Genomic DNA, 11,185 nt, shown 5'->3' on the forward strand with positions numbered 1-11,185 from the left:
CTATATATTTCAAAAAAGAAGCACAGTGTGGTTGAACTATTGATGAATTTTAACAATATATTTTACGGAATTCTCGACATGACGTAAGCGTACAGAACACTGTACGTGCGAGTTGGCGCTATGATAAGAAGCTAGTCTGGGGGCTTGGTTTGAATTATCAACTAACAGCACTTATAAACAAACAAAACTTACAAATAGAACCTCAATTTTGCTTTAATCCTTCTCGCTGTGGCGAGATCGTCTTAATATATAGCATCACTTTACCTCATTAGACGTCACAAAATTGGACTGTTCGTCCTACGCGCACACCCGCCGATATTACACTTTTTCAGGATTTTCACACCCACCGCCATGACACTTTTTCAAGTTTTTGAAGATAAAAAGTTTGCGCTTCGTAGACAAGGTACATTTGGTGCTCATGATTTATGAACAATATATTTTTAATACTGTACTGATCATCATGTTGACTTTAGTTTTATTTGATTAAGGTTGATTGTGCTGATTTCTCAAGATTTCAGTCCTTTTAAAATATATCAGTGGTAGACGGAACTGTCCATAAATGATTCAAAATAAACTTTAACATGAAAGGAAACAGAAACAACAATACTGTTACAGTTTTTCAAATTTCCAAATGGCACCTGTGGAACTGGAGAAGCTAACTACATGTTTTTCAATGTGTGGTTATCCTACTTAGGAGCACCCACCAAAAAATCTAAGATATATATGGAGGTTTTGTTTAGGAAAACCATGATTGTGCAAAATGTTTCAAAATGGCCGCCATATGGATGTTTTGATGAGGAGGTAAAGAGCACTTTGCCACCTTTATTTTCTTGAACATTTCAACTATTTTTTTTGCTACATGGCACCATTGGAATTCTGAGCTTAAAGTTTAAAATTATTTTTAAGATGGGTTTAGATTTTCAAGGTGGTTTTGGATTTCCGACAGGCTTGAAAATTAACACTTTGTCAGGACCATCTCAGGTTCATTTCAAGCAAGTCTGAACTGAATCATACAGGTTGAACTTGAGAATTTCAAAATGATAAAAAAAGAAGGAAATATTTAATATTTTGTTTATTTATTGTAACATTGTTTAATGATAATCATGAAAAAATAGAACAGCACAGCTGTCTGATTATGTCATCAATTTGTGTCACATGATAAAAAAGGTGCAGAACCAAAGCTGCTAAGGACAGGGCCTGGTAACAGGAAAATTACAAAATGAGCCAATCAGAAATTAGCACCAAAACTTTCAGCCAATCAGAGCCCAGAGCACCATTCAGTTCCTCACTAGCTCAATCACAGGGAAACCCTACTCCACAAAATGATCTAGAAACATTTATCTGAACATTTCCAGTGATTAGTAGCACTAGTCTAATTTACCCAAATATTTGTGTAATCTCACTGAAAATTTCAAGATGGAAGAAATTTAAATTATGACATCAGAAATGTTGATGCTCATTTGTGTAATTACTTATTATGATGTGCTTCATCACTGATTAAAACATCCACACAGATATCCATACAGTCATCCACACAGATATCCCAATAGCCATCCACAGATATCCATAGACATCCACACATATATCCATATAGCCATCCACAGATATCCATATAGCCATCCACAGATATCCATACAGATATCCAGTCAACACATATATCCATACAGACATCCACACTGTCATCCACACAGATATCCACTCAGACTTCTATAAAAACAGCCATCCACACAAAGACATCCAACATCCACATCCAAACATATAGCCATCCATACATATAGACATTTATCAAAATGTATATAAAGTACCTTCAATATAGATTAAAAGCTACAACACAATGTGACAAGACTAAGTAAAATAATTATACTTAATATTATCATTAAACAATTTTTTAATGTTTAAAATTTCCACTAGTGAAAATTTGCTCAGAAAGGTGATTATAAATCACTTTAATTGATATTGTTGTCCTACAAAATAAATATCGTTTGAAAAGTAAATGAACATCTATGGTGTGATTAACAAATTTGCAAAGCATTGTGTGTGACTAGACAAACACTTTCTATCACAAATCCTAACCTATGATAACCGTTGACACAACCCTCCTTTAAGCAGGAAAATCCATCTGGTTTCTCTACAACAACAAATGGATGGAGGTTCCTTCCTTTACATTATTTACCAACTAGATATTCTTTTCATCATAATTTAGACCTCTCCATCAACTGAACAAAAAAAAAAAATGTTTCTGGAATAATTCACTGCCAAACTTTACAAACCAAAACATCCTGTATAATTTTACAATTAGCCATAAAATGCTCCACAAGTGAAAGCTACAAATCAGGTTGACCCAATCATGTGTTGAATTTCTTCGGTGTAAGATCTCAAATTTCTGTTTTTTGAACGGTCATTATATTGACACTTAAAGCACCCTGATCTTTGATAGAGTAAAACAGAAAATAATGGACAGCCTAGTCTACTTGGTGTGTAAAGGGGTGGAAGTCTCAACAGGCATTACATGCCACACCTGTACTGACAGGCAAGAGAATGACCAACAATTGGGGATTGTCACACACTCACACACACAGCTTCCATACCAGAACAAGAATGTAGGTAGATTGCATGTCATAGTATCATTAAACAGCTACAGCAATCAGGCCAATAGTGTTTAGTGTGGTCCCTAGTCTGTGTAAAACACAAGGTCGAATCCTAATCATGGAATCACTTTGAGCTTCCTCACAGGAACACGCATAAAAAATTGTTATATACTAAAAATGGACGGCATTGCTGATTCATATGAAACCATGGCAACATCTATAATGTACCATGAAAGTCAGTTTCTATATAAATGTATAAAACAGGCTGTGTATTACATATCTTTTGATTGGTTGGTTTTGTAGAAATATACACTATTTGTGTCCTCTGCTGCCATAGGATGAAATGAGACTGTCAATATTACAAAGGTTCTCATTGGTCTCACACATATGAAGGTGACCAATCGCTTGGCTTCTGTCTTGTAGAGTCACTATCTCTCGTTTTTTGAGCACTACTTTGTAGATTATGTTTCCTCTCAAAGTTTTCACGAGGTGTTAAATGTTTGAAGTCTTTCTGTTTGGAGGATATTGTATATATGTCCGACACTGGTCTAGATTTCACAAGGTCACTTTCCTCCTTCTCTGTTGGTGGTCCACATGTTAGATAGGACGAAGACCCTGGTGATGACCGATATCCATGGTGACTATTGTTAAAGTTGAAAGCTTTTGCATCATCTGTAATGTTGAAATGTCACAAAATCATACATAGAAATTCAAAGGATGCTTATGAACACATTTTTGATAATTTTTATAATAAATGATATGGCGACCACATTGATGATACTAGGTTACAAACAACATTGAATTCAATTTATAAGATTCACTTTCTATCATCTTTTGGTCTTCTACATTGTAAATGAACCTAATCTGCATATTTTGACAGTGACCAAGTATCATCAGTCTAGTAAGCTTACCTGGTATGTTAGTGCAGCTTGGCATGTCCATATCACTACCACCACGTCCACTGTCACTTGTAGTTGTCTCCCCTGATGTATCGCTTATATCATCATGTGGTGACTTTACATTCAACTGTTAATTAAATAAAGTCGTTTTAATATTTATAGTGCTGACTTCTCATTATGTTCAATGTCATTTATTTAATAAATGAAATTTCTCAGATGTTTGTTGTTTAGACAAACAGTGTATGCCTTGGGTCTGGTGACTCAATTTAGGCCATTAAAATAACTTTGAAAATTTTATAATGGAGTCTGAGGTGAGCTATTGATAAGCCTGAAATTAGTCTGGGATTAAAATTATAATTGCTATTCTCCCTATACACACTAACTGATGGTCCTAAATTCTGGTCAGTCAGGAGTGACCAGGACAACACACCCTATTGGCTAACTGGCCATTACTCATCAGGACCGGTCACTCTGGCATTGACCCTAGGGTGGACATAGGTCAGGCGATGAAAGGGATGGCTATGATTTACTAGATGATTTTTGCCCACTGACAATAGTGTAGGTTTGGGGCCGGTGACAGCTTGACTCTACAGAGTGGGTTTATGTGTGTACGTATCACAGCTTGCCCCTGACTTAATGACCAACACAGTTAGAACAAATTTTAACAAACAACATAGTTCTGAATTAGGATATCAAATTTTACAATACTGAAATCAGATTCATGACATTTTAGCCTATGAAATATGCTAACTATCAACAGGTATCAAGTTTTTGTTTGAAAATACATTACAGGTAATGGACCTGAAAATGACTTTGTACTCAGCAAGAAACAAACTCATACTGACTGCCATATTGATGTAGCTTTGTTTTTTTTTTCCCCTCCTCTCTGACATTTTCAATAATTTTCATATTTTTTAAAACAATTCTGATGGCAGAAATGTTTTCTTTTCAACAAAAGTATGCAAAATGGATGACATTGTATTCAATATTTGCTCTGCATCAGATTTTTTTTAAAAAAGTAACATTGCCAAAGAACATCTGAACACAGTAATATTAGCTAGATGTTAACATGAACAACAATTAAAAATCCTTAAACTGATTTCAAAGCAGACAGAATTGGGATCTACGTTGATATGTCCAAAAAAAAGAAAAAGAAAAAGAAAGAAAATATCCAGAACTTAGTAAGAATTATTTTCCCTCATCCAATCAATTTCTATCAATCAGATCAAATTTCTTTCTAAAAAGCTGTTTTTTTGCCAGAAATTATGTTACTGTGTCTTCCTCTTTACAACTAAATTGAACCAATTCCTGAGTCATCACATAGATTTTCCATATTCTTGACCACCACCAACATGGCAGAGTTGAGTATTTCATGACTTCGCTGAATCAGAATTGATAATTTCAAGAAGGCAAAAAAGCTGAAAACCTCAACATAATGTGAAACAAAATCCTGATATCTTGTGTCCACAGAGTGGCAGAGAAATGTCCAAGTCTGATTGGTGATTTCAATATGTGACTCTATACATATACATGTACCATCAGTCAAACTTTGTTATTTCAAAGTCGGTGGGATCAGTGAAAAAAGTTATCCAAGTATTTGACTGAAGTGAGATCAAATGTTTGGTGAAGGGTTTTGCTATGACAGATGGAATACTTAAATGGGATCTTCCAGTTATCTGAGTTTGAGATAACGAGGTTTGGCTGCTTAATATTTAAAACACGATTTACAGTTTTTCTATATATACCTTTATTAAAGAATTTTCATAGTTATAATATCCACACACACGATTTAAATTTTTTCGTACGTACCTTTTTATGACTTTTCTCTTTTCTGTCGTCTTGATTCTGTATGAGAAGCTGATGTAGATGAAGGGTCTGAATGGTCTGGGGGTCATAGGTCAACGGTGTCTGGAATGATTTCATCTTCTCTGCCTGCTGTCAAGAAAGAATTAAAGCGATTAGAAAATAAACTCTGAACTAAAAAATGCAAAAAAAAAAACAAAAATAGAAATAATTCAGAACTGAAAATGCTTTAAGAAAAAAGAGTAAAAAATCCTAACTGAAAAGGATACAAATAAAGAATGAAAATTCAGAACTGAAACAAACAATCATTTAGCAATATTTTATCTGTTCACGTTGATTTTACCCCATTAGAAAGTCAAGAACAACAAGAAATTTCATGCTAAAAGTTCACCAATTTGGTCGTTGAGAAAGTAGAAAAAATTACATAACACTTTACTGTCAAGTGTTGACCATAGCTGACCACACAGAAGTTTCTCTTCTGGTAGTCCAAACACTCAGGCCCTTCTGACACCCTAGAAAATCTACCAGGGATTATATTGGACGTTTGGGTGGCTAAACTAACATCCCAGGCCAGTTAACAAAATCTAAGTAAATGTTGACAAAGTCATTCACACATCAAACACATCCCAGCTCAGTAAAGACCTTTAAATGTGTTTAATTATCACAATTTTAATACCTTACGTAAACAGTTTCAGGAAATGGTTTTATGTTAATTTATATTTCAATATTCAACATAGGAGCTAGTGAAACAGGCACTTTTACTTAAAAACTTTTGTAAAGCAACATTTTCAAGTACGTTAAACTTATACAACAGTATCTTATGACATGCTGTCAAGATCACAACATACTTGTTTCCATAAATGACTAGCATGAGGTAGCAATTAACACTTAAACTGATTTTGCAGATTTTTTGGGAAGTGTAAAACAAATTAATATCTACATCTGGAGACAAACTTTACGAGTACAGGTTCTCCCATGGACCTGTCCTATAAGTGAGAGACAAACTGTAAGAAGACTGCTTTTCAGCCGTCCTTGGAGGACCTGTGTATGTATGAATGACTGATCAGGGCCATCGGTGTATGTGGCCCAGTAAAAAGTAAAAATTACTGGTAACACTGTTATAGTTAGATCCATATCTCAAACATTAAGTTATTACAGCATTCCAATTCTATACCTGATAATTCCTTAAATATGACTCAATACCACTTTAGTGTGTAACTAGAGCGACACTGTCCTGATACGTTACAGGACGTCATGCAATCTCACTAACATACATCTACTGTCTTCCTGAAACAATATTCCTCAATCTCCTTTTTTACTAACAATGACACTTGGTTGTGATAATGTGTCACTTCAGACATTTGACATTTTTTACGTGAACCATGAGCTCACCAGAACATCCTATACCCTGTTTAGGGTGTCTGTGAACACAAACAATAGCACAGGTTTTACACATGCGTCATGTGTCGTAGTTCAAATTCTCTCCTTGTTTAACTTGCTATTGTTGTGTTTCTGCTGTTTTACAGATGTTTCTGTGAATCATTTCAAGTCCTTAAGAAAGTCTGTTAATTTTTTTCCTAACTTTTTTTTATAAGCTGACTTTTGATTTGAGGGTGGCTGACGGAAAAAGAATGCCCTTTCAAAAGTTGAACACTTGACCTTTGATTGCGTTTTAAACTTGCAGAGTTGATATTATCTCCAATTATAAACATTTCTGTATGTTTTTCTATCGTGTGTCGACCACACACAAGTATTCATCATTGTTTACGATCATTCACTCTACAATGATTTCAGAAAATATATCAACTTATGTCTGCACATTTGACTTTGACAAGCATTGAAGGAAATTAATCACCTGGACACATTCATTGTACCGTAGGTGTAAGAATTGCTTTATGTTTGGGTATTTAAGGTTGATATGAGTTGAATATTTACATGGAGTTACACAAAAGAATGTCCTGTCAGAAATTGCATGTGTTTGGGCCTTAACGCCTAGTCAGGTCGAAGTGCACCTCAAGGGTACGACATTCGACACGTTAAAACAAGGGGCAGGTTAGCTGGGCCAAGTATCACTAAAATCTAGTGTCTGCCTGATCAAATCTTGTCAACGAAACAGGTACCTGGGGTTATAAATGACCACAGGTAACACAGTGTACCTGTTCTTACACCTGTCTGTATACATGTCACACCTTAACTGTTAAACCTACACAAATATTCACACTTTCATGCTTTCAAATTAATATAAAAATAATACTGAATACTGGAAAGTGATAAATGATTTTTCCCATTAATCAATTTTATGTTATTTTATTTTAATGTAAAAATGTGAAACCGTCTCAAAGCTTGAGTTTTCCTTTATTTTTATCTTAGTTACGGTCGTAGTAAATAATTAGAGAAACTACAAGACTGACAGGTCAGCAAGGGCCTCGCTATTTAGGGCCTTAATATTTCAACATTTTCTTGAATTTTGAAAATATTTACAACTGTTTCAGTTTCTAGCTTCAATTACTCCTTTTTATATGCAAAATTGAAATTGCACAAGCATGGAATATTTTCGAGTCCTACTTAAAAATATTTGGTTATTTTCACAGAGTGAATTTCAACTGCCTGCCATGGACATTTCACTCAGCAACATGTTTTACAGCCAAGCCTGCTTTTATGACGACCATTATACAACTTGTCTATAGTGGCCACTAGCTTCAGGTCCAAATATAATACAAATCATAGTAAATGAACCTCAATATAAAGGTCACCTGCCTATAAAGATAATTCTAATCTGGACTGTTCAGATTTGAATGCAGATGAAAAATCTTTTTTTCTGAAGCTTACCTCATGTTTGCTACTGTTGTATGCCGACACACTTGAAATATCAAACACATTATCTAGATCCTCGTCTAATGAGAAGCTGACCTCCTTTTTCTTTTTCTGTTTGTATAAATCCCCATTACTATCAGAGTGGTCTTGTTTCTCTCCATAACACATCTTCCCATTCTCAAGATAACTGGAGTTCTCATTCTGGATGCTGCTGCTGAATTTCCTTGCCATTTCTTGGCGTTGATCCTTCCGTCGTAAGAACAGAATCAGGCCTATTATAACAGCAGACAGAATGACGGTGAGGACGACCACCACAGCTGAGATAATGATGTATTTGTTGCTGCTGTTTTCTGTCGTTGAAAGGAGGGATGTTGCGTTGGTGTAAACAAGGATTACGTGTAATGAATGTGTGCTAACCCGTCGTGGATTTCCATTATCCTCTGCCGAAACAGTCAGGCGTATCACTGTATCCTCCGAAATCATGCGAGTATTGAGAAGGTAAATGTCTCCACTATAGGGGTCAATTGAAAACAGCTGAAGGTCATTTCCATGACGAATACTGTACACAATAGCCTTGTTCTGTTCTGAATCCCTGTCATCGGCACTTATTTTCGTTACCCAAGATGGTGTTTCTGTCAAGTACCCAATGGAAACTGTGTCATTGCTATCGTTGGGAAAAACAAATACTGGACTGTTGTCATTATCGTCAGTCACAAGCACAGTCACAGAAATGTTTGTTTCTAGTGGAGTTTCTCCTTGATCTCGAGCAAGAACATGAAAGGTATACAGAGACTGAACCTCTCGGTCCAAAGTATCCTTAGCACGGACAACTCCATCCTGATACACAATGAATGGCAGGTCTCTGGACACATTTCCTAATAAGGAGTAGACAACCTTGCCATTGTTTCCTTCATCAAGGTCAACAGCTTTTAGTTCTCCGACCTTGGTGAGAGGATCAAGGTTTTCCCCAACCATCATCTGAATTCTGCTGCTGTTGAAAGACGGTGCATTGTCATTGATGTCGGTGACTGAGAGAACAACAGTTGCCGTTCCTGTCTGCTGAGGGTTGCCACCATCAACTGCCAGAACTCGAAATGTAATTCGGGGATTAACTTCCCGATCAAATTTCATATTCGCTGTAACCACTCCAGTGTGAGAGTTAATGGCAAATTTAGAAACACTATCATCATGAAGGTAATAACTAATTTGAGCATTTCTTCCGATATCGTCATCAGAGGCTGATACTTGTGTCACCACACCTCCTTCATCTGCATTTTCCACAAGTGTTGCTGGATAAACACCTTTTGAAAATCTTGGGATATTGTCATTCTCATCTGTCACATTAACAGTAAAGTTCACAACAGAACTCAGAGGCGGTGATCCCTTGTCCTCACAAAATACTGTGACGTAGTAACGCTCAACAACCTCTCTATCTAAGCGATTATTTGTCATGACGATGAATCCTTTCCTAGCTACAGGTTGAAGAGTAAAATTTGTATCGTTGATGGTACAGGACACGTTTCCATTTAAACCTGAATCGGAATCATCAACCCTGACATGAACTAGTGGTGTAGCATTCTTGGCAGATTCAGAAATGTTCATGACACCATTATCACTGGTGACAATGTAACTGAGGAGAAGTTCGGGAGGATTATTGCCTCCATCCACGACCGTCACCATTACTTGTTGTTGGGTGACTTTAGGCTGGTCACCTTGGTCACTTGCATCGACGTAAAATTGGAAAACTTTACCAGGATTGGCTGGCAGAATTGTGGACAAGCTTATTTCACCAGTTTGAGTGTTGATTGTAAACACCTCTTTAATTTGTTCCAGACCCTGTTGATGGGGACTGAAGCGGTAAGTGATCTGCCCGTTAACACCAACATCCTTGTCAGTAGCCAACACCTGTAGCACTATAGTGCCTTCTGCAGCCTTTTCTTTGACCGACATGCTGTACTCAGACTCCAAAAACTTCGGGTAATTGTCATTTTCATCAAGAACCTCTACAGCAATACTCAGTGTTCCAGAGTTTGGTGGTTCTCCACCGTCCTTTGCCACTACGTGAAATTGGTAACGATTTTGTTCTTCTCGATCCAATTCTTTTTTCAATATCACTTGCAGACTCACACTTTGATCGGGATTTGTTGTAATTTCAAGGTCGAAAATATCAGACGGTTGTACAATTTCATAACTCTGAACCGAAAAGTTTCCAATGTCTCTGTCCTCCGCTGGAGCTATAGTATACTTTGTAGCCTTATCGTTCTCGGAGACCTGAAGATTGACGAAGCTGCTGGGAAATATAGGAACGTGGTCGTTCTTATCTTGTATTGTGACTTGTGCTGTGAGGATGTTGATATAAGAGTTGGAAGCAGTCCGCACCGCTACATCAAAAGTGAACTGACAGTTTAACAGATATCCACATAGTGCTTCCCTATCCAGAACTTTTGCTAGATAAACATTTCCGGATTGTTCTACCACTGACACCCTGGAGGATGTGTCTCCATTGTCTAACAGTTGAAAGGTCAACGTATTGAATTCAGCAGCTGGTACATCAGTTTTCAGCACTTCTGCATCAGACATCTTACCAATCAATGTATCCTTTGGTTGTTGCTCCAGAGTAAAGAACTTGATCGCTGGTAACTCGTCTTGGCCATGAGAAGGGGAGGTAATCCAGAAGATGAGAAATGCGACCAAGTGTAACAGGGCTGCCATTATGATGTTTGTCCTATACAGCTATGTTTACATTCTCATCACCTGAAAAATATCAACGGGAAAATTCTGTCTCAGATTTCATACGCACACGACAAAGTTTAATCAATATTCACTAGGAAACCATCACCATCTAAGTAACAAGTCTGATGTTTCACTTACCCCATGATTATTGGGCAATGTAAAACAGAATCAACAGACATGCATAACGCAATGATAGTGATACAGTTTTTTTACAACTCTAGTATGGTACAGGGCTCTCGATCTGCCAGATTTAGGGCTGATATTCGGCACAATTCCCAATGCAAAATAGTATCTTTTTTTCCCAATTTAGACCCCAAGTTTTCCCAATTCTAAGGAAAACACCATTAT

At 36.7% G+C, this 11,185-nt stretch overlaps 1 protein-coding gene across 1 annotated transcript; it reads right to left on the reverse strand.

Moving 5' to 3' along the window:
• Nucleotides 1–2,967: 2,967 nt before the first annotated feature.
• On the reverse strand, nt 2,968–10,816 carry LOC132553144 (protocadherin-11 X-linked-like). Its single transcript, XM_060217359.1, has 4 exons — nt 8,120–10,816; nt 5,297–5,419; nt 3,500–3,614; nt 2,968–3,260 (listed from the first exon to the last, which is right to left on the reverse strand). The coding sequence occupies exons 1-4, from the start codon at nt 10,814–10,816 to the stop codon at nt 2,968–2,970; spliced, it is 3,228 nt and encodes a 1,075-aa protein (XP_060073342.1).
• Between the last annotated feature and the right edge of the window lie 369 nt (nt 10,817–11,185).

This window comes from Ylistrum balloti, unplaced genomic scaffold (genome assembly GCF_031769215.1).
Source record: "Ylistrum balloti isolate Yb309-2 unplaced genomic scaffold, AGI_CSIRO_Ybal_v1 Utg370298, whole genome shotgun sequence".
Taxonomy (NCBI): domain Eukaryota; kingdom Metazoa; phylum Mollusca; class Bivalvia; order Pectinida; family Pectinidae; genus Ylistrum; species Ylistrum balloti.